Source organism: Crocodylus siamensis, chromosome 5 (assembly GCF_052110815.1).
Source record: "Crocodylus siamensis isolate JL-2025a chromosome 5, ASM5211081v1, whole genome shotgun sequence".
Taxonomy (NCBI): Eukaryota; Metazoa; Chordata; order Crocodylia; family Crocodylidae; genus Crocodylus; species Crocodylus siamensis.
Window position 1 is genome coordinate 48,801,644 of NC_143399.1, and position 25,176 is coordinate 48,826,819.

At 49.6% G+C, this 25,176-nt stretch overlaps 2 protein-coding genes across 9 annotated transcripts in view; one reads left to right on the forward strand and one right to left on the reverse strand.

Moving 5' to 3' along the window:
• ASTN1 (astrotactin 1) overlaps positions 1-3,372 on the reverse strand; it is a 278,304-nt gene extending 274,932 nt beyond the window's left edge. For 4 of the 7 annotated variants that reach the window (XR_016442322.1, XR_016442321.1, XR_016442320.1 and 1 more), the window contains exon 1: positions 2,995-3,371. Coding sequence is in view for 3 of the 7 variants with exons in the window: in XM_090047144.1 (XP_089903270.1) it covers positions 2,995-3,283 (289 nt within the window). In the remaining 4 variants the exon portion in view is untranslated. Of the gene's footprint in view, positions 1-2,994 lie in introns of all 7 variants that reach the window. The other 3 variants (XM_090047143.1, XM_090047142.1, XM_090047144.1) reach the window with 2 other exon arrangements.
• An 11,312-nt stretch (positions 3,373-14,684) lies between these two features.
• BRINP2 (BMP/retinoic acid inducible neural specific 2) overlaps positions 14,685-25,176 on the forward strand; it is a 62,774-nt gene continuing 52,282 nt past the window's right edge. For both annotated transcript variants that reach the window (XM_090048847.1, XM_090048846.1), the window contains exon 1: positions 14,685-15,133. The gene's annotated coding sequence lies outside the window, so the exon portion shown is untranslated. The remainder of the gene's footprint in view (positions 15,134-25,176) is intronic.

The window sequence follows — 25,176 nt, forward strand, 5'->3', positions numbered from 1 at the left end:
CTTCATTGAAAAAAAAAATGGTTCTTGTCTCTACTTTCTGGGCTGTGAAACAATTTGGCACCTGGAGGGAAGGAATCTAAGGCCAGATCCTTATGTACTAAAAATGCACAGCACCCCATTGACTTCAGGCCCAGCTCAGCCCACCTGAAGCTCTAATGCCTAATTTCTTATGGAGATGTTCCCTTGCCCACATCGTCACTTGACCTGCACCACCAGCCTCATCTGCTCACAAGCACCCCCACATTTTCTCTCATCTCTCTCGCCACATCAAGGCAAACCCTTCCTGTTGATCACAGTTTACAAGGCTGTGTCCTGCCTCTCTTTTCAATCCTTCCTTGAAACCTTCTGTTTAAGAATTCACCAGGATCTGGTCTCACTCACGAGGCCGCCTGTAGCTAGTGAGACCGTTGTGACTACAGATATACGCAAACAAACCTATCTCTGTTGTCATCACATCTACCCCAGGCTGGGCCCATTTGTGCATGCCCCAGACACAGTGTCAAACCAGCCAGCAGTGCATTCTCTAGCAAAATGATTTTGAAGGACCTTGCCTGCACAGTGCCTAGCGGTGTGGGTCCCTGTGAGCTGCCTGGAGTCCTTAGGCCCTACAATAAGTAAATAAATACATGAGCAAGGCAGAATGGTGACATCCCCAGCTGGCCCCCAGCTCTAAAGATTTCACACCACCTGCAAAGGCTGGGAATATGCATCAAACAGAATTCGGTTTCAAGATACTCTGTCCACGTGGGCAGAGCCAAACTAGACTGATGGCTCCTGGTGTGCCTACCTGTCAGCAAGTGCTTAGAGGGGGGTTGGAAGGGGAAGAAGGTGCCTGAAGGTTTGCTAACAGTGTGCCAGACTCAGTCTACCCACACTGCAACTCCCCTGAAGCCAATGGAGTTACACCAAGTGTCGGTATAATGCATGCGCGCGTGTCCGTGGTTGTTGGCCCAGCCAGCACTGGCGGATGGTGCTGCTGCAAGTTGCCATGGCAACCCCATCAGGCCTCTCTGCAGCAGGCAGCAGCATTGGACAGAGCTGCACAGCGCACAGTCCCCTCCCTCCAGTGTCTGTGCCTGGGCCCTGCACTCGAGATCTTGTGTGGTGGGGAATCACCCTACAAAAAAACCTTTTCAGTGTTGAGCCATGGGTGGGGAAGGTACTCTGGCTTCTGGCATTGCCCCAACCCAGGCTTCCTCCAAGACACTGCACATACAGCATTGCCAACACAATGAACGCTGTGTATACCCAACATGTACATCACAGAGACTCGGCCTCCCTTGGCCCCAGACACACACATCACAGACACAAATGCCTTCGTGCACCTGCAGCGTAACGCATCTATGTGAAGGAGCTATTGAGCAAACTCAGCTGCCTAACCCTGTATTCAGAAGCATTATGTGAAGGAGGCATTTACCACATCATTTCCATCTCAACACCAGCGTTTTCATGAAAAAGGAAAACTACACATTAACGAGCAAGAAGGGGTGCTTTAGAAAACCCCTAAAGGTTTACTGCACTGTGTCAGACCACAGAAGCCTCAGACCAACACCCCAAGATTAGAGTTCACAGACATTAATAACTCTTCCGAGCATCATTGCAATCAGTGTAAAAGCTATGAGAGTGCATTTACCCCATCGCTCCCAACATGTGATAATGAATTCCCCCTACAGTTGCAGCAGCTGGGATGGATGAACAAATTTCACAGGCAAGAAGTCTAGCGTGCATGGATGTTTTAGAGGCATCAGAGATGAGAGGGTAAGAACAAAAACACCGCCAAAATGGACTGATGTATTAATTCTAGATGCAGTGGAGGGGCGTTCAGGTGCACGGGTAGTTGTGTCAGGCTGGGGAAGGGATTTATTAAAGTCTTACAGAAGCCTTGTGCCTATCTTTTAGGAGGCGACATGCAGGAGTGGGTATAGGAAGAACAGTGCTGAAGCAGTGTGTGGACAGGCATCCTGGGCCTAAGGAAAGAAGAGAGGCTGCATGTTTGCGACTGGAAAGTAATGCAAGGAAGATGCTGTCATGGCTTTGCAGCCTGGGTATGTTTTGCATGCAGGAGGCAAAGTGCAAGTGGCAGCATGTAATAAAGATGATGCTGAAGTTCTGATGGATGGGTGAGTTTTGCGGTCAGAAGATGAGGTGCATGTAGATGTCCAGAGCATGGTGTCTGTAATAAAGATGATGCCCCAGTTTCACACAGTGGGTGAGCTTTACATGTAGGAGGTGATGTGAATGGGGGATACTGGCAAAGTCTCATAAAAATGCAGCAGTGTACTGGAACTGATACATTGTGCCTTGCACTCAGGAAACCAAGGGCCTATGGCAAGGGGAAGCAAGAATGATGAAGCTAAGGCCTAACTCAGACTTCACCCTAGCATAAATCAGGAGCAAAACACTTGACGTCAGCCGTGTTGCACCGGCATAAAACCTGCATAAACAAGATCAGAGCTAGGCCCTGGGATTCATATGAGCAGATAATTCCTCCTTGCAGGCGATAACATGCACTCAGCTCTTTGGATGTGCTATGGGCACAGAACAGCGATGCAGCCGTGCGCCCACCCAGCACCGGGGGTGCAGAGACACAGAAGATGGGAAAGGAGGTGCGTGGGAATACTGTGCCAGGAGGAACAAGCCGGCTGGGAGGGGCGTGCACCGCACACAATTCCAGCAGGGCTGTGGCACAGGAGTGAAGTGGAGCCGAGTGTCATTCAGAGGACGCCGGCCCACCTGTTCCAAGGGGCTTGCAGGCAGGTGGCCACAGGCATGTTGCCGCCTGCAGACATAGCACCAGCCATGCAAGCCATGGGTCGCGTTCAGAGATGCTGCTCGCAGGAAGTCACCGGGCTGTGGCTACCTGGGGTGGGGGCGCGGGTGCAGCACGCTGGAAGGAGCTGGGCATGGGGCTGGCCGGCTGGCGGCGGCGGCATGGGGCAGCTGCATGCAGGGAGGGGGGCGGGCGGGCGTGACTTGGGGCCACGGGGGGCTCACCCAGCACGAAGTAGGGCAGCTCCGTGTTCTCCAGGTCGTCCACCACCACCATCTCCCCGGGGAAGTCGTTGCGCACCGAGAAGAGCAGCTTGGGCTCGGAGGCCGAGGGGCTGTGCATGATGCTCAGGTCGTTCTCCCGCAGGAAGGGCAGCGCCGACACCGTGATGCTCTTGAGCTTGCACTCCAGCTCCTTGGAGGGGTCCGCGTCCGCCTCCGCCGCGCCGGGGGCCGCGGCCGCGGCCGGCACCCAGCAGCACGACAGCAGGGCGCAGAGCCGGGCTAAAGCCATCTTGAGCCCTCGCCGCCTGGAAGGAGGGGGCGGAGGACGAGGACGGGGGCGGGGGCCGGGGCCGGGGCCGGGGCCGAGCGGCGCGGCGCGGCGCGGCGCCCCGGAGCCGGCGGCTGCCTTTGTTCGCAGGCTGCGGGCGCGGCGCGGCGCGGCGGGCTCCGCTGGAGCAGCTCTGCCCCCGAGCCGGCTGCCAGCGCTGCTGCCTTCCTCCTCCCTTGCCTCCTCTCCCCCGCACGCACCCCCCCCGAACTGCAATGTGGTGGGTTGGGTCCCCCTCCCCTGTTACACTTTGCAAGCCCCCCCCCCCCACAACACCCCCCAGGGGAGAATGAAAAGCTGGGCGCTGACTTTCCGGGACTTGCAAGCCCAGGAGGGAGCTAGACTCAATGGCCTGGCCCTTTCCACCTGGTCCCTTCCAGCCCGACTTCCCTGCGATCGCAGGTTTGGAAGACAAGGTTCTTCAGATAAATCCAGATTTTGGGGAGTGAGTCCAAATTCTCTGACTAGTCACAGTTTTGGCAGGGAGCTCCACACGCACTGGTTAACTAATCACCTCTTCCCCCCCCCCCCCCTTACCTAGTCTCCTCTCCCACCCAGCTCTTTCTGCTTCCCAGCTCCCTCCTTTGCATAAGGACCTGTCCCCCAGAAGTACTTGTGTAAGTTGCAAAAGCCTTGTCTGGAGGCCCCATTGAACATGTTTGCAACAATAAGGGGAGGAAATGCCTTGGGTTCGCCTAGAAGTGGCGGTAGGGGGGTAAGAGTGAGCATGATAAGAGTGAAGTTTTGACCCAGCAGCACACGGAGGCTGAGTGGCAGCTGACCTCTGACAAGGGATTGGGCCTGTGACAGATGCCAGGCTGATATCCCTGTCCCCACCCTGTGCAAACCCCTCTGGCATGAGTGGAGTTTGCCTGGCAGTGATGCAGAGTTTGGGCTCAATGATGTGAAAGGATCATTCAGGTGAAATAAGGCAAACCCAATCGTGCCAATGAAAGAACAGGGTCTTAAGCAAATGACTGAAGCTAACTCATCTTTCCAAATGCTCTGGGAAGCGTATAAGGGCAGATTCAGCTCATACTCAAGGCAACAGAGAGGTTTCCATTCCCTACAATGGAAATTGAAGTGAGCCCTTATTTCCTCTAGGGCTTGGCACACTAACCCTGTTTAAGCAGCCGGCTGTTAAAAGAATGCTAATGCAAGGGATATTTTTGATGTGCATTGCAACTGTGTTTGGTATTGTTCAGCAGACACGTATGTAAGTAGATTTTTCCTCCTGCCTTAACTGAGAACAGGCTGCTTTTCATTGCATCTGAAGGAGAAGCATTCTTTATTTCAGGACTTGGGTAACATTTTTCAAACATCTACATCCAATACAAGGAGCCTAAGTCCTATTTTCAGGAGTGATTTTGATATTTAGGTCTAGATATTCAAAGCTACAAAAATGCATAAAAAGCAGATTTTCTAAAGCACCTTGGTAAATCAGGTGCCTAATTTCCCTCGTCAATAGGATTAGGCTCAGATTTTTTACATAATTGAAAGTCAATGGGCTTGCACTCCTAACTCAGTTTTCAAAATGGGACTTAGCTGAATAATTCACTTAGGCCTTGCCACTCTAAGCAGAGAAAGTCCTACATATCTTTTAAAAAATTGGGCCTTTGTGCTTCTTCTGTGGCTTAGGTGCTTCTATGGTGAGTTGAGCTTTTTGAGTTTTTGAGTTTTCAGCTTGTGTGGCGAGTTGCTTTTGAAAGTAGGTTTTAGGCTTTTATGTCATTTCAGAGCTTCTGAAAATATTACCTCTAAGTGTCTGTCTATTCTTTAGAGGTGAGACCTGATAGTGTATTTTCTCTCCCCTATAAATGAATCATAGAAAATTAGGGTGGGAAGGGACCTCAGAAGGTCATCTAGTCCAAACCCTGATCAAAGCAGAACCATCCCCAACTAGATCGTTCCCACCAGGGCTTTGCTGAGCCGGGCCTTAAAAACCTCCAAGGATGGTGATTCCACCATCTCTCTAGGTAACCTGTTCCAGTGCTTCACTATCCTCCTAGTGAGAATGTTTTTTTCCTAATATACAATCTAAACCTCCCTCCTGCAACTTGAGACCATTGTTCCTTGTTCTGTCATCTGTCATCACTGAGAACAGCCTAGCTCCATCCTGTTTGGGACTACCCTTTTTGTAGATAAAGGCTGCCATTAAATCCCTTCTCAGTCTTCTCTTTTGCAGACTAAATAAGGCCAGCTCCCTCAGCCTAGCCTCATAGGTCATGCGCCCCAGCCCCCTCACCATTTTTACTGCCTTCAATTACCAAGGCTTGAACTAACAACCATTCTATGCTCAACTCACTACGCAAGCCCCTAAGCCATAGAAGAATAAATTAATTATCTTTCACACACATATGGAGGTGCTACACTTACAAACTTGTATATACTGAAAGACATAAAATACTACTCTGAATTTGAAATCTATTTGAGGATTTACTTGCTGGGGGGGGGGGTTTAAATGTATTAAAATTAGATCCAAATACTTCACCTGTGTCTAGGTCTTGCTGCAAATATTTGTGGCTTAAAAAGCAAATGTTTCTATTTTTCTCTCCCTAGTATGAAAGGTTTACACAAGATAGAAGCAGCTGAATACAGAGCAGGACATGGTAAAACTGATTATAGGCAACGGTTGTGTCTAAAGAAGTTTTTTTCCTGTAGTATTTCCTACTAGTTCTGGACTTTATGCTCAGACATACTGCGTTGTGCAGCCACTGACCCTCAAGAAACTTCTCTGTCCAAGGAACTTCTAGACTGAGTATCCTCAGACAGATACTCAGTCTCCTGGAGCCAATATATTTTAAAAGTCTTTGAAATTAAATCTGTGATTGACAACTCTGTTCCACAGAGACAAGGGAACTCCCTACTCTAAGGGGAGAGCTTCTTTGTGCAGGAGATGAAGCTGTCTCAGAGGTTGGGCACAAACTACAAAGCTACCTGCCTCAAGGCTAAAGGATCACCCCAGACCTCATCCCCTTCTGCTCCAAGAACAAGGAATACATCTTCAGCCTAACTTCTCCAACAGAAACACAGAGCAATGAACCCCTTTAAAAAGAACAACCCTCACATGACTGAAATCAGATCCTATGGTCATACGGGCAGTATAAAAACCACTAGAGACTACATTAGAAAGCTCATCTTGTGGCAGTCGTAGATGAAGCTCTAGTGTAGACCAGGCTCCAAAACTTTTGCTGGCACTTTGCATTCTCTGCTACCTGAACTGCATAGGACACATCTCTACTGCATATTGCTTAAAAGATTGGCATCTGTCAATGCCTTGTCTAAACTAGTGTTCCCACTGCTATTAAGGGGAAGATGGACACAGTAGCAAAAGCAGGTACTGTAATTTTAGAAGCAAGATCCTAGTATATACTAGGGCCAACATTCTGCTGAGCACACAAAGTGAACAGAGTAAAAATAGTGTTTTTCTCTAATCTCTGTTATTATTTATAATAATCCTAGCTGCTACCTATAACCATACAGTATTAGGTAAAACAATTCTGGACAAAAATGTCATGCTAAATAGATACTGTCAACCTAAAGCTCCTGAGCCAACTGAAGTCAATGGCAAGACCCTGAAATTGCTTACCCTGCTAAGGCTAGAAGGTAGAGGGTTTATTATTATTTTGAGATGTCAGTATTAAAATGATTAGGATTTCTATGGGATTTATATTTTATTTTATTTTGCATTTCCCCCATTTATAGCTGTTCATTTTCGATTTTTCAGAAAGTTGAATTTAGAGGGAAAAGGAAACATTTTCAAGAAAAAGTGATTTCCCCCCCCCTTTTGACATAACCAGAATTATCACAACATCTGAGGTATTTATAACTATACAATTTTTCCATTGGCACGCATACTGTTCTGCGCTATGTTTAATTACAACATAATCCTGCAAACATTTAAAACATGCCCACTTTTAAGGAGACAGTCACATTCCATTGGAGTCAACATAAGCAAAGGGAAGCCTGGGCTACATTTGAAAGGTGCAACTGTCAGCTACTGGTTTAATTTTTAGCCAAACAGTGGTACTGGCACAAGATATAGTATAGATGCATCTGTGCCAGTACAAAGGTGCCTTATACCAATACATATATTCATTGTCCTATGTAGGGAATAGCTATCAATGTAAAGCATTTTGGTACAGCTATAGCTGCATCCACATCCTGGAGTTTGATGTCATTTAAATTATACCAATAGAATTACAGCTAGAGTTTCTAGGGTAGAAACCATCAGGTGCATGAGTGCTGGTCAGATCAGGCCTCAGTCAGTTTTGCATTTGTTTGTGTGGCTCTTTCACACAGCAAGAGAAAAAACAAAAAACAGTGCACAAAACATGTAAATGTAACGGTAAAAAGACAAATGTTGGCCAGGAATTGAGGGGTAGGTGTGATTCACGAAACAACGTTTAACTTCTGTTTTGAAATTGATTGGCTTTCTAACTGGTGGTGTTTCTTTAATATATAACAACATTAAAAAAAACCAGAGCAATACACTTTGTATAATGACATGAATAATAAATACAACTAAATAGATCATTTAAAATAAACCAGGGAAGAATATAACAGCAAATCCTGCATTCACTTATCCCTGGGTAACTCCCAATGCTGATTGCTGGAAACTATACATTTGGCATCTGCATTCCCAGCCTCATTAATCATTTAAATGAAATCAGCTGTATAATTTTACCAAAAAAACAATTCTTTTAAAACAAAAAAGCCTTTGCTGCTATCACTTATGTGCATGCGATGTTAACAAAACCATGTATTTGGCACAGTTGAGAGACTGCAATTCAGAGGAAAATGTAGCCCCTTGTGTTTTGATTATGTTGTTGACTGCTTTAGTTTTACATGGTTTATTATTTATTGGAGGTGAGGACATCAGTGGGCTTTACTAGGATGTAAATGACAGCAACATGTGACCCCATTATATCTCTGGGAACTGATTTTCAGGTGGGGTAAACTGTCATAGCATCTTGGAGCAATTTACACCAGCACAAGCTATAACAATTTACTGCTGCTGATCTGCCCTCATGATATCCTGAGCAATTAATGATGGTGAAATACTGACAAGAGCAAGCAAGTTTGGTCTGAATGCTGCAATTGGAAATGGAAGGCTTATTGCTTAAATAAAACTCATGCATGAAGGTGTAACTCACCTAAAGTAATAAAGTCATGCTGGGCTTGGCCATTACAGGCACCTTCCCAGCAAAACCTAGCTAAGATGGCCAATTAATACCAACACCAGTGGAACTGTTCCTGTCCTGAAGTGCTCCAGATGTAACCAGCTGTGGCACAGAACAAATTTAGTGTAGCTGCTTTTGGTTAGAAGGTCTTCTGGCATAGCAGTAACAGTGGTTAGGTCTCATCTATAGATTTCAGAATCTTTCCAAGAGAAGGGGAGTAGCATTATCCCCATTTTCCCAATAGGGAAACAAGAATGGATAGGACTTATCACTTGGCCATATAACCGGTTATTAATAGATTCAAGACGCTCTGCTCTTTGGGACCCAACGGTTTACCTAGCTCCAGGAAGACATTTTCAGTAAGGAAATCTGTGGAGGAAGGTTCCCCTAAAAGAAAAGGCAAAGGGTTAGAAGGAGAGAGCCTGGAAGATGGGACAAGGCAGGCTGTTCCAACCATAAGCCATACCCTGAAAACTGGGAGGACATCCAAGATGGACATTCATTAATCCACACAATTTTAAGTTTCTTGCTCTATTATTCCCCTTGTATTTTTCTAGTTATATCCCACAGACTGGGAGAATGAAAGGTATGAATGGTTGGTCCTCATATTATTCTGTGACTTGTTATCTGCACTGCACTGCAAGGGCACGCAGCTCTGTGCAAAATGGAACCAAAACCTTGGCAAGATGAATGTGCAGAGCCCTTGTCCCCAAGAGCTTCCAAGCTGAGCCAGGGGTTTGTAACAAAGGCAGTAGGGCTGCTTTCTTCCAAGCCAAACAGCGCCTGGACTGGTAAACAAAAGATGTTCAACTAATGAGCATCCCTAGGCCTTCTTCAGCCTAGGACGTTGTCCTATATCATGTGTCGTGTTTATAGGGGGAAACTGTCTGGAGTCAGTAATATGAAATCTCACTTCAAAGATTGTTATTTAAAACATATCTTTCCCAAGAAGCAACAACAAAGGAGCTGGGGAAATTGTTAATGTCAATCTGTCCTTTTTTTACATATGTGTGCATCTGTCTGTGAGTGTCTGGTTTTTCTACCTAGGGGTGTGTTCGTGTATGTGTCAGTGTGTGCATGCAATAGCTCAGTTTCTTCCATATAAACTGGAGTCGCTGTTGCTCAGGGTGATTGTCATTATGTTTCAGTGGGCAACTTTGCCCAGTGTGATTTGGTAGAGCAATGGCTCAGTGACGTTTGCTCTAAAAATGCCCTGCAAGCTTTGTTCAGTGCAGCAGTTTTGCTGTGAGCAAGATGGGCCCCTGCATTTTCTGGACACTTGTCCTAGGAGGGGTTTTGGGTCACAGAGGAGCCTTCTTTGTGGGATCAGGGCCTAACAGACACACTCACTGCAGGAATTTGGCAGAACCTTCTTTCACTGTAGTTTTGTATACAATAGGAATACCCTGTGAAATCCAGAGTCAGGTGGTGAAGGATGAGAGATCAGGGATAAATATGCTATCTAAAATCATTCAAGGTTTGTAGCTCCCTTGGCTGTTGTAGCATGCAGGACGAAGACCCACGTCCTTCACAAAATAAGTCCAGGAGAGCTGGCTGTAACTTAAGGGTGCAAGAGCAAACTATCCCAATGTAACAGAAGAATGGAAAGTACAACAGGAGGCCAGCCTGGCTAGACAACTATCTCTTTAATGAGCTGAAACTCAAGAAGGAATCCTGTAAAAAAGTAGACACACTGTTATAGTACTAGGGAAGCATTCTAAGAGATTCGATTGGCATATAGAAAAATAATTATGAAGGCCAAGACACAATTTGAGATGCAGCTGGCAAGGGAATTGACTGAAGGCTATCCTCTTTGAGAACTTGTAGAGGTCAGGTGATTGAATGATTTGAAAAAGTTAAATACAGTGACCATCTTTAAGAAAGGGAAGAAGAAGGATCCTAGGGATTAAAGACCGGTCAGCCTGAACTCCATACCTGGTAAAATTGTGGAGCAGGTCCTCAAGGAATCTACTGTGAAACACCTAGAGGAGAACAAGGTGATCAAGAATAGCCAGGACAGATTCACCAAGTCATGCCTGACCAACCTGATTTTTTCCTATGACAAGATGATAGACTGTGGATGGGGAAAGAGCAGTGAATGTGATATACCCTGAATTTAGCAAGGCGTTTGACACAGTTTCTTATGACATTCTCATTAACAAGTGAAGGAAATATAGACAAAATGAAAGTACTGTAGGGTGGATAGTTAACTGGTAGGATCAGCATACTCAAGGGGCGTGTCTACATGTGCATTTACACTGTCTTACATTTACTACACAGTAAATTACTGAACAGTAAGTGGGAATAGGCTGGCGTCTACACATGCAGACGACCTAGGACTAAATTTAGTCCCAGTTTAGAGCAGCCTGCCATGTGCCCCTGTGGCCACCAGAGGGAGCTCCAGCCTCCAGCCACATGACTGCTAGCACTTGGAACTAACTTTAGTCCCAAATTGAAGCCAGGAGAGGCGGCCAGCCAAGAGCCCTGGGGCTGAGCTCAGGCTGGCCCCCTAGTGGCTGGGCAGACCCAGCAGAATGGCCCCCTGGATTACTGCACAGTAACGCATCTACACATGCATTACTGCACAGTAACTAATTGGGTGTAAATTTGATACCTGTGTGATGCAAGTATCAAATTTATGTTCAAGTCAGTGTAAGTCACTATATTTACTGCGCAGTATGGGCATGCATCTGTAGACATGTGCCTGTACTGTGCAGTAATTTCAATTACTGAGCAGTAAATGCACACATGTAGACATGCCCAAAGAGTAGCTACTAATGGCTTAATGTCTACTTGGGAGGACATATCAAGGGGGGTTCGCCTGGGGTCTGTCCTGGGTCTGGTATTGTTTAATATCTTCATTAAAGATTTGGACTGTGGGATTGAGTACATGCTTAGCTAATTTGTGGACAACACCAAGTCGGATGGAGGTGCAGACACTCGGGGGAGGGACATGGCCAGGATCAAGAATGACCTGCACAGATTGGAGGAATAGTCCACAATCAGTCAGATGAGATTCAGTAAGGACAAGTGCAAACTCCTGCACTTGGGACAGAATAATCTCATGCACAAACAGAGATTGAGGAATGGTGGGCTACTCTTCAGTATTGCAGAGGGACCTGAGGGTTCATAGAATCCTAGAGGTAGGGTCGGAAGGGACCTTGTAGATCTTCAAGTCTGACCCCCTGCCTAGGCAGGAGAAAAACTGGGCTCAAATGACTCCAGCCAGGTACGCATCAAGCTTCTTCTTAAAGACCCCCAGGGTAGGAGCCAGCACCACTTCCCTTGGAAGTTGGTTCCAGTAGACTGGGGTTTTCAACCTTTTAAAATAGGTGTACCCCCAGTGGCCAGATGCAGAATAGTGGAGGAAGGGGGGTGGTCTGTGGCTGGATGCAGAGTGGCAGCAGTGTGGGTTGGTGGGTGGCAAGCTCTCCCTCCTGCCCCTCCCCCACCTGCTTCCAGCCCACAGAGGGGAGCTGCTGCCCTCGCTCCCCCCCAGGGACTAAATTTAGTCCTAGATTGGTGATGAATAGGGGTGCATGCAGGTGCACATGCACCACCTGCCACTTGCCACCCGCACACTACCCCACCGCGGACACCACCTGCAGTGTCTGGGGGCAGTCACCAGTCGCCATTGGCTGCCACTGCCAGCAGCGTCTGTGGGTGGTTGCTGACCGCCGGTTGGCATTCGCCACCCCCCCCCCCCACCACCAACAGAGCCATGGCTGCCTGCGGGAGCTCACCACTTGCCACCACTATGCTCCCACCATCAACAGTGCCACCACCACCTGTGGGAGCTTGCTGTGTCCCACCCAGTCTCCAGGGGAATGTGTGTTCATGTCCAACAGTATACTGGGTTGTATTAACATGAGCTTCATTTGCAAATCAAGGGAATTGATTCTTCTACTCTATTCAGCACTGGTGAGGCCTTACCTAGAGTACTTCATCCAGTTTTGGGCCTCACATTTCAAGAAGGGTGTGGACAATTTGGAAAGAAACCAGCACAGAGCAACAAAAATTATTAGAGGCCTGAGAGGCAAGACTTATGAGGAAAGCCTGAAAGAACTAAGGTTATTAGTTAGTCTGGAGAAGAGAAGGCTGAGAGGGGATTTGACAATTTCTACACAACCCTGACCCAGGGCACCGAGTCCCTTGAAGAGCCTTGGACTGAACTCAAGGCTATGTTGACTAGGGTGGTGGGCAGGGACTTTTGCCTGCAGTGGGAGTACTGGCTTCCTGAGAGCAGTCAGTAGCTTCCAAGGTCAGTGCAGGCTCAAGGACAGGAAGGGAAGAACTGAGAAAAGGAAGGACTAAGAACCATCTTTCCTATTTTGACCCTTCATTCTGAACATCTGGCACTCCTGAGCCCCTGGTTAATCCTGATGTCTAATTCCCTGATGTTCCCTAAACCTCTGAATTCTTTCTGTTCTCAGCCACTTCACAGCATAATCTCTGAAGCTGTGCTTTCTTCTGCTGGAGAAGCCTAACCCGATTCACCCGCAGGCTGTCCCGGGAGTCCTCAGCTATACTGGTGTGAGGCAGACAGGGGAGTGCGAAAGCTCCCCACAGCTCTGTATGAACTGGACACAGTCGAGTGCTCCCCACAACTAGCCCATACCTATCCTAAGATGCTGCCTGCTTGGCTCCAATCCCCTTCAAGTACCTCCCACTGGACTCAGGTTCCCCGCTGTAACATCTCCGTTGTCTTTGCTGCTTCACTGAATAACTAAATCCCCCTCAGTCAAAGTCCTGCTCTCACCAACTCTTTCCCAGCACCCTCCCTTTTTCTTTCCCTCTCAGGATCCTCAGCCACAACACCTGTATTGCAGAAACAAGAGAGGTTCCTGTTTTGATCACCATTTTGCATTTTTTTTCCCCTTTTAAAAGACATTGAGGGACCTGATCCTAAGATGCACTGAGCACCTGCAGCTCCCAGCGGTTTCAGTGGCAGTTGAGGGGTGCTCAGCAGCACTCAGAAGCAAACCAACTATTTCAGGAGCTAGATGGTTTTACCTCCTCTAACCCCCACCCAGCCCCAGCTCTTGCTTGAGGAGATGAGACATAAAAAGGGGGGAGGTGCATGAGAGAGAGACACACACACACGGGGGGAAGAGATTTTGTGTGTATATGTGTCTGAGAGAGTGAGTGAATGAGTGTGTGTCTGTGTAAGAGAAGTATTTTGTGTATGCATATGCTGATTTTGTGCTTGTGTATCTAAGAGAGATAGATTTAGGTATATGTATGGAAAACTGTGTGCGAGACAGACATTTTGTGCCTATGTATGTGAGACAGCCTCGATTTTGTGTGCGAGAGATCTTTCTTGCCTGTGTGAGACACAGGGATTACGTCTGTATGTGTGTGTCAGCGAGAGACAGAGAGAGGGATTGTGGCAGGTACATGTGAGAGAGAAACAGCCAGATTTTGTGTGTACATGTGTATGAGGGACAGATTGTGTGCGAGAGATGGGGATGGAGACTGTGTGTGAGAGAGAGAGAGAAAGATTTTCGTGCATGCACGTCAGAGAGAGAGAGAAATTGTGCCTGTGAGGGAAAAAGAAAGCTGAAGCAGACCGACGGAGAGGGTGCAAGCGTGAGGGAAGGGCAGTTTTTGTGTGTCCATGTGCATGGGTGGGCATAGGTTTGCGTGCGCGGCTGTGTGGGAGCGTGGGCGTGAAGGCACAGGGGAGCTGAGGGGAGCGTGGCTGGAGGTGCGGGAGCGAGGAAGAAGTGTTGCTGCCTTGCACTGGGAATCCTTCCTCTACAGCTAGCACCCAACCCCAGCCGCCTGCCCTCCTGGCCGGCAGCTCCTGTCTGTAAGGATCCGCCTGGCTGCTGTGTCGCCGCTCCCCCCCACCGCGCCCGGGCTCCTTTCCAGACCTAAATCCGCTTCAATATCTCAGGAGCAAAACCCTTCGCGGCAGCAAGCAGCGTCCTCACCCCCCGAAAGAGAAGAGACGAGAACCCCGTGCCCCCAGGAAGGCAGGGCAAGGTGCTTGGCAGCACCCCCCGCCCGCTCGCGCGCTACAAGTGCGCCCCGCCGCGCCACCCGCCGCGGCTGAGCCCGGCTGTCCCGAGCCGCTAGACCGGAGCGAACGGGCTCCAGAGCCCGCCCCCGCGCCAATCAGCGGGCGTGGGGCCTGCAGCCGCGGCTGCCATTGGCTGCCCGCCCCGCATGCATTAAAAAAGAAAGCGGGGAGCGAGGCGGCGGCACTGCGCGCGGGGCGCTGCGAGCGAGCGAGCGGGGCGGGCATGGCCCGGCCACCGCCACCGGCACCGGCGTCCCGCGGGCGCGCCCGGGCGGCGCAGGGCAGGCGGCGGCGGGGCCGGTGGTGCTGAGCCCCGAGCCGGCAGCGGCGGGATGGCCCGGCCCGGCCCGCGGGGACAGGCGCGGAGGGCAGCCGCGCAGGGGAGCCGCTGAGCAGCGCCCGCTCCTGCCGCGGGGACTCCGGGCAGCGCCGCCCCGGGATGGTGCGCAGCGGCCTCCCAGCCGGGCTCCTGCCGCGGGCCGGGGGGCGGCGCGGGCTCGCCGCCGCCTGAGGGTCTCGCCGGGGGCTGCCCCGCATCCTAGCGGAGTCCCGCCGGCCTCCTCGCCCCGCCGCGACGTCTGGACCCGCGTTCCTGCTGCCGGGGTAAGTCCTGCCAGGTCCCCGCAGCAGGCGGGGGCGGCAGCCGGGGCGCCTCCGGGTTGAGTGCCGGGCAGGCGGGGTGCAGGCACGGCCCGAGCCTGGGTGCCCTAGTGCTGAGCCCCAGGGGCGAGGGGCGGCCGCCTCCAGGGGCAGAGGCAGCTCCCGCGCTGGAGTCCCTTCAAGCTGAGCCCTGAGCTGGCCCGGGAAGGGGCAAGATGCCCTGGTGCCATGTGTGATGCCTAGCAGCTGGGCTCTGCCCTCCTGGCTGGGGCCGGGCTCGCCACCTGCTCACCAGACCCACTGCATGAGGGCGAGTCTCCTCGGAGACTCCCGCCCTACAGGTGCACGAACTTGTGAGCTCCGCTCGCCCGCTACCCAGCCTCGGGCAGGACATCTGCTGCAGCTTCGCCACCGCTGCCCTACCCAGCTGGCTGACAGGAGCAGGGCTGGTCCCCAGCTGGGTGAGACGGGCACTGCCCTGGGCTGTCTGCACCCAGCCTCGGTGGGGTCCCCCTTGCTATGCATGGCAGGGCTTTTGGCACAAAGGGGAAAAGGGATTCAGGCAATCTGTATCCATTTATTGGCACACCCTTAAGTTTCTGGGCTTGCCTGGCAGCTGCAGGGACGCTATGTGGGCAGCAGGGAAGGGGCATCTCATCTCCCCCTTGGCATTCATCCTGGGCTGGTGTGATGAGACCGGCTGCTGCACTCTGACCCCACCTGTGCCTAGCCCTCTCTCCTGCCTCTAGTGCTTGTTGCTGGCAAGGTGCTGCCAGGTGGCACCAAGTGCCTGCTGTGCCTCCCCCAGATCCTTGCAGCCCCTCTGCCCTAGGAGGGAGGACACAGCAGGGCTTGCTGGGGCAGAAGGTGGGGAGAGGGGGTAGAGGCAGATGCCTGGACCCTCCTTAGGGAGGGGAGGGTGCCCTCTCCTCTCTCATGGTTTCAGGTGTTTGTGGTGATTTGCCCTTGTCCTCCTCTACAGGGTGGTGCTGGCATCTGGCTTGTGCTGCTGGTTTCAGCCTGGCTGGGATGGCAGGCAGCAGTGGGGTGAGGAAAGCCAAGAGGTGGTTCCTTGCTATGGCAGGAAAGCAAGGCATTTAGAAACCCCAGGAACAGCCTCACTGCTGGGCCCTGGAAGGAGCTGGAGGCAAATACTGGCTGCCCCACAGATGAGAGAAACAGTAGGGATGCGAAGGCCACTTGCATGCTGAGGTACCAGATCCTGTGGTCAGAGGTAGACAAGCTTAAGCCCAGGCTCCTCCACAGCTTCCTGGCACATCCAAGACACTTAATCACACCTCCCTGTCTCCCGTCCCTGGGAAGCTTGGCTCATCAGTGTTTATGAGGCATTGGGGTGCCATTGGGAGGGGTATCTTTAGCTACATGGAAAGGATGAATCTGTAGCAATGCTGAAGGAAAACGATGCATAGTTTGGTAGCAAGATAAAAGGAGAAACGCTGGGATGTAGGAAAGATACTTATATGCAAGACAATGCTGGAAGCAGGGAAATACAAGTCTAATGAGATGAGTGAGGATGGGGATACCTGGATATAGTGATGATCCCAGGATCTAAGAGAAGTGCTTGGTGGTGGGGCTTGATTGTATGGTAGAGAATATACAGGCTTGTACAGGGCAATTACTAGAATACTGGCTTCAATATGAAGTACTGTACAGGGAGAGGAGGGTATAGAAAGTGCCACAGTTCCCCTCTCACTATCCGAACCCAAATGCAAAGTCATTTGTTCGTTCAGTGCTACTCAGTGCTGTAACCCACTCTCCCCAGCTCTGACTGCCATGCATTGGCCAACACAAACTTGCTGATAAATATTTGCCAGTTCTACCCCTGTACTAAAGTGTGCATAGCACATCTGCTCCTTTCACCCTGGTGTTACCCTCAAAGGAATTCATGCCAAAAAGCAGCTCATTGCAACCGAGAGGAGACATAACTATTTCTTCAGCTGCTCTGAAAACATCTCAGGCCCGATGTTGATTTCCCAAAAGATCCTGCTACCTACTTAAATTTAACAAACAAATCACCTGGCTCCTTGAAGTGTCTGGTCTTGGGGCGTCTGAGCTTAAAATTCCAGAGCATGCTGTACCTGCGCACATAACCTGCTGCCCCTCTCTCCCTCTCATCTCTTTTTAAATAAAACATATGCTGTCTCCATCTGAAAGTGTATTTGGTCACATTACAGGGAGCATCGTATTGCCTGTAGCCACAGCGCCTCATGCTGTGATCCTGCAAGCTCTCACAAGCTTACAGGGGTCAGGCTGGGTCAGCACTTGGGCGAGGGAAATCCTATCCAGAGCCCAAGGTGTTGCAGGACAAGGTTTAGGTAAACCAGCAGGTGTCACTCTTCCCTCTTAGTCCTGACTAAGCCAGTGTCCAAGAACATGTTTACTGCCAGACCCTGAGCCTCAAAATTCAGGTCCTAACCTAACCACTAGTACTCCTTAAGGACGGCATGGGGGTTTCTGAGAGTAGGGATGTGATCCACCCTAGATTCTCCATGCTGTTTCAGCCGTGCTTTCTGTATTCTTTGCTTCCCCACCCCTGAATGGCTGCAGGTCTTTACTTCAAGGCAGCAGCCGTGTTGTGTCCCCCCCCAAAGCATGCCTCATGAGCATGGATAAGGTTGGGAGTGTGCCTGCTTCCACCTGTGCCAAACCTAGCAGGGGACTCCAAGGCTGGAAAATGCATCTAAGGGAGAAGGCTGCAGAGGCAGAAAATTGCTCCTATTACGGAGGGGGCTAGTGGTAGCAAGGATTCCCCCCAGCCCTCCCAAATAGCATTGCCTAAAGTGATGAGACATGTCTAGGGGTGTAGGTTGTAGCCATGTTGGTCTAAGGACAGAAGACAAAGTTCTTTGGGCAAATCCAGTATCTTTTATTAGACCTAGTCACATAGTTAGAAAAATTCTTCTTTACAAGCTTTTGGATACAATTACCCTTCACCTAGGATGGTGGAAGGGGTCACAGAGTACATGCCTTCTCTTGGCAGCCTCTGCTAGCGTGATACCTCTGGAGTGCCCTGGGAATTAAAATTGTCCACCCATGGGCCAAAAGGTGAGAGATCAAGCAGTATTGTTGCCCTGGCCATCAGCCTGCTCTCATAATGTATGCTGGTGCAAAGTGGGATACTCTGCAGCTCTGTAAATCCAGCCTTGCAGACCAGTTTACAGGGACACTAGCCATCTGAATGCCAAGCAGTTTCATACAGCTGGTTGAAAGTAATTTCAGGTACTGCCCTTGAGCCCCACACCACCAACTGTGGCTTTGCAATCACATTTTCTCCCTCTTCAGTATTTCTCCCTCTCTGGCTGTATGAGGGACCTGCACAAGCGACCAGGGAAATAGTCTATTCAGCGTTCACGATGTTGCCAACTTCTGTGATTATTAGGAAAATCCTGACATGTTTTTGTTTGCTTTCTCTTGAACCCTCAGTAGGGCAAAATGCATAATCCTGACATCTCTAGATATTTTACACTCATTATTTCATGGGGGTATGGCCTGTGATTTTTTTTTGAATGATTTGGCAATATTGCTGTGGCACTGGGCTAAACACAAATACACCAAAGAAACAAACTGAAGAGAGAGGTCTTTTTCTTTCCCCTCCAAATCCCCCACAATCCCTAATCTGTATTAAAGCAGCTTTTCCTCCACCAAGAGTAGTAATGGAGTAGTGATTTACCAGATATAAGCTGAAGCCATCCTTTTAAGCTTGTAAAGTGGAAGGCGCAATATGCATGCTACATCTTCTATTACCTCACTGCAAGATGTGTGGCCGAAAGCTAGGTTCCCCAAGCACAGTGTGGATGCATGAACACCGGAATAAATGCACAGCCCCGAGTGTACTTCTCAAACAATTACTGGGCCATTGAATTCCCAGTTGTGCAAGGCCTGGTCTCATAAATTACTGAACTTGGAGTTTCCATCACCTAGTCAGATCAATGAGCTCTCAACACTTTCTTGGGAGATCATATATATAAAAAATACCTGCTAAGCAATAACTGTGCTGAGAGTGATTCATTATGAAGACCTGCAGAGTCAAAAGGAAGAGGGCACAGGGTGAGAAGGTACCCTTACACTTCCTAGTGAAAAGATGCACTGGGTGAGCCTCTGGAACCCAGGCCTGTCAGGAATGCAGCCCAAGATGTTGGCTTGGGAAGCTGCTAGTCTCCAGCTGGGATGCATTGACTTGGGAGAGATTTGATAGGAGAGGCATTGAGCGACAAGCCATGCCCATAGAGTCTGCTCCTGTGAGCTTTAGCAGGTACAGCCACCTTCTGAGGTTGGATACCATTTAGGCATTTCAATTCTGAAAGGTACTAAGCATTCTAGTTGCAATCCATCAAGGGCCCAATTCAGGAAAACCCTTTAACATGCACTTAAGCCCATTAGCTCCAGTAGTGTCGGCGCTTGGCTGAATCAGAGTTGCATTAAACTCCTGCATGGGCAGTTATTAGAAATAAAGTAGCCTTTATCCTATTTATCATTCCAAAGTGAATTAAGTGAAATCAAATCAGAATCACTAATTTTGAGTTAGGGTATCCACATGGGCTTTAATGCAGTTTAAAAAAAAAAAAAAGCAATTAATATCACACCTTTAGTTGAATCAGATTAGCTTTCCTGGGCCTCCCTGTAGACATAAGCCCTCACTCCTTAATTTACTTTTCAAGCCTATCAGAACAGGGACTGTTACTGCATGGGTCTTTCCAAGTGCCTTGAACTAACCAGAAATAAAATGCTTTTATTCCAGAATAAACATGTCTATACATGGAGCTATTCTGAAAGAGCTAATCCAAAATAAATATCCCTGAATAACTTCAGATATAGACAAACTCAAAAGACATCTGGACAGGAGATGAGTTAATCTGTAAATATGTCATTAATTCTGTGTGCTGAATCCTTGGAAACTCAGTCTCATGATAGAATGAGGCATAAAGTTGTTGGAGGGAAAGAGGAGAATGTGGTAAGAGATGAAGAAGGGGAATAAAGGAGCGACAATATCTTAGTGGGGCTTGGGGCAGAGCCTATCAGGCGTCTCAGAGAAGGAGATCAGAAACCAGTGCAAAAGAATACTTAAGTCTGCGGCCAAAGAGATTATTTGAACTTCTGAGTGGAGAAACATGGGGATGAGAGAGGGTAGAGGAAGGACCCAGTGATGAGACTGGGTTTATTGTTCAAAGTCCCCTCAGGTTCTTTTTGGAGCTGGCAAGGAAGAGTGCAAAAGCCTTTGCAAAGACTGCGAAGAGCTGTGGTATTCAAGCCCAAATTGTCATTGATTAGTTTTCCACCCAGGCAATTACAGATTCCCCCACCAGAAAATTTACATGGATATGGTTTGTTCTGCTTTTGAACTATTGAATAATGCAGCTCCATAGGACATCTCCTGCTGTCCCCACCTCTTCCCAGGAGCAGGTGCAGCCATTCCTGGTTTTGTGGCATATCAAGGGCTTTGAGTTGCTCTGTGCTATGGAAAACGTAGGATTATCCTGAACACCAGTTTCACATATCATGTAGAGGTGCACTGATACATTGGTCCCACATCGGATCAGCACTGATATAGGGAAAATTAACAGCATTGGAAAAAATTGGCTTCTTTTTTTTGCCCGATATGGCCAATAAATGCCCCATGCATGAGCACAGTCGCAGTAGGTACATAGCAAGGAGCGCAGCCTGGCAGCTTGGAAAGCAACATGGGCTGCTAAGTCTGTTGTGGGGGAAGGAAAGGGGCTTGTGGGGGAAAGATAAAGGAACCTGTGGTGAGGGAGGGAGTGGGGTAAGGGTAGGGACAGGGGCAGGTACTGCTCAGTCGGGGCAGGGCGGGGCACAGGACAGAGCCATGGCTTGGCAGCTCCTGCCACTGAATGCACCCCAGGAGGGCACAGGGGACATGTACCCTGAATCTGTGCACAGGACAAGGGCACTGGGGCAGTGCTAGGCTCTTCCTGGTGGGTGGCTGGGCTGCACTTGGGGCGGGGCATGACAGTGGTGCTGGGAGGGGGGCTACAGCCAATTTTGGGGTGGCTGCAGCTCCCTGCCCAGAGCCCCTTCCTATTGCTGCTGCCACCACCTGCCCTCACCCTGCCTGCAGATCCAGGGGCACATGCCCCCCCCCCCATGCCTCCTGGGGTGCAAGCAGGTGGGAGCCACCCCACCCTCTGTGGCCACCCAGATGAACCACTTGCAGCTCTGTTCCGCACCCTGCCCCGGTCCCAGCCCCATTCCGTCCCTCACCACAGCGGCCTCAATCTGCCCCCCTTCCTTCCCCCCACAACAGACTTACCAGCCAGACACTGGTCTCCAAGTTGTCTGGCTACATATCAGCAATTGGATGGGTATCTGCCAAAATGTCTGACTTTTAAAGGAGCCATAAGTATTGGCCTTGGAAAAAAAAAATTCTTATCTGTCTATTGGTGCACCTCTAATATCATGGGCTTGATCTGTGCTAGCTTCCTAATGTAGTCAGAAGCCTTCTAGGAAGTGTGCATGAGGTGGGGTAGAATGGGGCCCTCACTGCAACAGTCAGAGTAAGTGGTGCTGGCTGGGGCAGGGCTGAACAGTATTAAGTGTTGCCTTCCCTGGTAGGAGTTGATCCCCAGAGGATGAATTTTTCCCCCCATGGGCTACAGGAACCTTCACTGGGGAAGGGATTATAGTCTGCAGCCTTAGCAGAGACTTGATTGTATTGGGCCAAATGTGCAGTTGGAGTCAGTGGAGTTGCAGCAGCTCACACCAGCCAAGATCCAGGTCAGGGTATGCTTAAAAAAGCAAACAAACAACAACAAAAAGTATGTCTGGCCTGGATTTAAAATATATTTAGTCTGCTGCAGAAACTGATCTAGCAAGTGTACACGGCTTGACAAAAATCAATGTTAATGTCCCTGACAATTAGCTAATGTCTTAATAATTGAACTGCACCTGATATACTGTTGCAGTATACATCTCGAGGGTGTTGCGCCATTGACTTCATAGAGAACAGCACTACACTGCACAATTGTACAGTATGCTATCCTGCCATAGACCAAGCTTAAAAGGAAGCACTAATTATTTCTCTGGGCCTGGCGTAACAATTTGGACTTGCCCCCTCCTCTCCAGCTCACTGCTCCCATGAAAGAGATGGTTGCCTAAATAGAGGCAAGACTTGGGAGGGCTCTTGAAGTTAAGTGGTTGAGGGGGAGGGCAGGAGATCAGGATAACAGTTGTGGATTTGCTGCAGACTGCACTGCAAATCACTGCTCTTCTATGACTCAGCTCCCCATCTCTCAGATGGGGACAGAGACAGGGATCCTTCCTTTGTTCCTGCCTCAAGGAGCTTGCAATCTGAGTAGACAGTCCCTCACTATGTGAGCATATAGTGCCTGGCGCAGTGGGCCCCCTGATCCCAGCTGTTTTATCTGTGCCTGGGGCAGGGAGTATGGGTTGGGAACAACATGCATCCTAAGATGCTGAACTGGACAGAAAGACTTAGTGTGAAAACCCTTCCGAGTTTCCTTGCTGCTACCCCATTCTAAGTATTGATGAGCCCTGCTCCCTCCAGGGGCCCAGCTATTCTGTTTGCTTATTATTAGCTGACATGCACGCCCTGCTTGGTTGAATGCAGTACCTTCCTTTCCCCAAAGCGGAGATTAATTAGCAGCTGCAGGGAAGAAAGCTGGGCAACTTGGAAGCAGTTTGAGAGTCAGGTCTGCAGGACTCAGCAATTTGACATTCTAATCCTGTTATTTCTCACCTTAAACGTACCTGAGTCAGCAAGGCCCTTTTATAATACATCTTGTTACTGGTTGTACTGCCCGACTCCACCCCCTCCCACCTTCCAGCAACCCTCCTCTCCCCTGCTGGGTCACAGGGACTGGACTGGATGCACCCAACCCAAAAGTGATCATTCTTCGTCCTCCACACATTCTTGTGAACAGAGTAGCATTTAGCTGCTATTCTCCTGCTGATGGATTGTTTTGTAAGGCAAACTTTATCCAGCCTATTCATTTGTGATGTACAGAAGGGCTGGATAGCAAGGGCAGACGAGGGCAATTTTTTCTCCTATTTCCTCTCCCCGCTCCTATTGCGGGCAAGGGGGCATGCCGAGTGGCTGAAGCCAAGGCAGAATTGGGTAGGGCCAGCCAGGAAAGGATTTGTCCTCCTATGAAAGCATTTGCTGAAAACATCATTTTCTACACACCCCCCTCCTCAAGAATTTTCATCAAAAAAATTAAATTAGCTTTGAGAGAACCTCCCCCCCCCCCCCAAAAAAAATCAGATGTTTCTTCTCTAAGTTTTTACCTTTTTTGGTCAAATAAAGAACTGAAGACTTGACTTGCTGTAGAAGTAATTTCATTGGCATTTACTTGTTTCCAGGGAGGTTGGTTAGCCTGGATCCCAAAGGGACAAATGGGATGGAGTGGGGAGGGACACAAAGCCTCCTGGGAAGAGACACAAGCCCAAAACATGAACACATTAGCTAATCTACAGACAACCTCCCCCCCAAACAAACAAACAAACAACTTGTAAGGACAGATAAATGGCCACCCCAGTCCACACAGACAGATGTGCAGGCAGAAGCACAGATCCACTCACTTGAACGGATGTATGCAAACCCATCCAGCTGAACAACCATGATCACGGACTGACACACAAGCCTACTTACATGTGTGCACATGCACATGCTCACCCCCCCACCCCCACTAGTTATATGTACTTATTTCCACCTCTCAGTACCCTAGTGGGTGTACCCCCCACAGAAACAGAGTCCCAGTGTCTGCCTGTGCCTCAGATAAACTAGCAGTGTTCTCCTCCTGCCCTTCCAGGCGTTCTGTATGGATGCAATTGGTGCTTTTCACGTAACCTGAAATGCTGATGACAGCAAGAGATGGATCATATTGGCTTTGCAGGCAGCCAAATTTACAGCAAATGTGTTAGCTGCCTTTCTCCCCCGCCCTCTCGCACTTGGGTCTGGATGGCAGTGCTCAGGCTGCTTCACTCGGGGGCCATTGGTGCAATGTCACCTTACAGAGCATATTTTGAAGTAAAAGCTGCAGAGAGAGCCTGAGCTGACCCCATGCTGTCATTGTTCATGGCGGCAATGTCTCATGTCAAGCCCCCCGATAGGAAATGTTTATGGTGCATGCACCAGGGCCAGCACACCATCTGTCACACACTGCTAGAGGACCCCAATGCATAGTGAAATTTTTGGGTTTTGCATTGTTTCCCTCCTTCTGTGAATCCTGGAGCCTCATCTCCTCAGGAGAGAAATGACCAGCTTACAGCAATGGACAGTCACATATGGTGCACTTGGCTGGATCTGTTTGTTAAGGATGCACTCCTGCTCTGGACCCAGACCTGGTGCGGATGCTACTGATTGTCTCATGAGGTGGGGCTGTGGGTCATAATCCCTGGCCGGATCAAATGCCTTGGGTTCAGTGCCATTTGGCTCAAGCAATTTTATCATATGATAGTCCTGATGGGGTTTGACTTAGCCCACTCAAGTCATCCTGAAATGGGAAGAGACAGGGCAGCCTCTTTTGCAACCTGGCCATGGGATTAGCAGAGCCCTATACAAAGCAATGTCAGAATCACTCTCCTTCCACTCCTGCTTGTAGCACTGAACTTTGCTGGACACACCCACACTTTTGGTTGCCTCCTCCCTCCTTCTTGTGAAGCCCAGAAGCCATGGGACTGGGAAGCCAGGATACCTAGCTCAGTTAGTAGAGGGGGGGTTGTCAGGAAAATGGGGAAGGGGTTTCAAATTCAAACTCTGCCAATGTTGTAGTGCAAAAGTACAAAGTCAAGCAGGATTTGTGGAAGGGAAGGCAGGGAACAGTACTGTGGCAAGGAAGTTGGGCACCTGGGGCAAAGCCCACAGCGGCAGCCCACCCTCACCCCGTGCACAGATCCAGAGGGCACAGGCCCCACCATGATTACCTAGGAGTGCATGCAGCAGCTGGAGTTGTCCTCCCCCCCCCCATCCCTGTGACCCCCAAACAAGCTGCTCATGGCTCCATCCTGCAGCCCATCCCAGCTGGGTAGTGCCTGTTGGCACCCCTTGT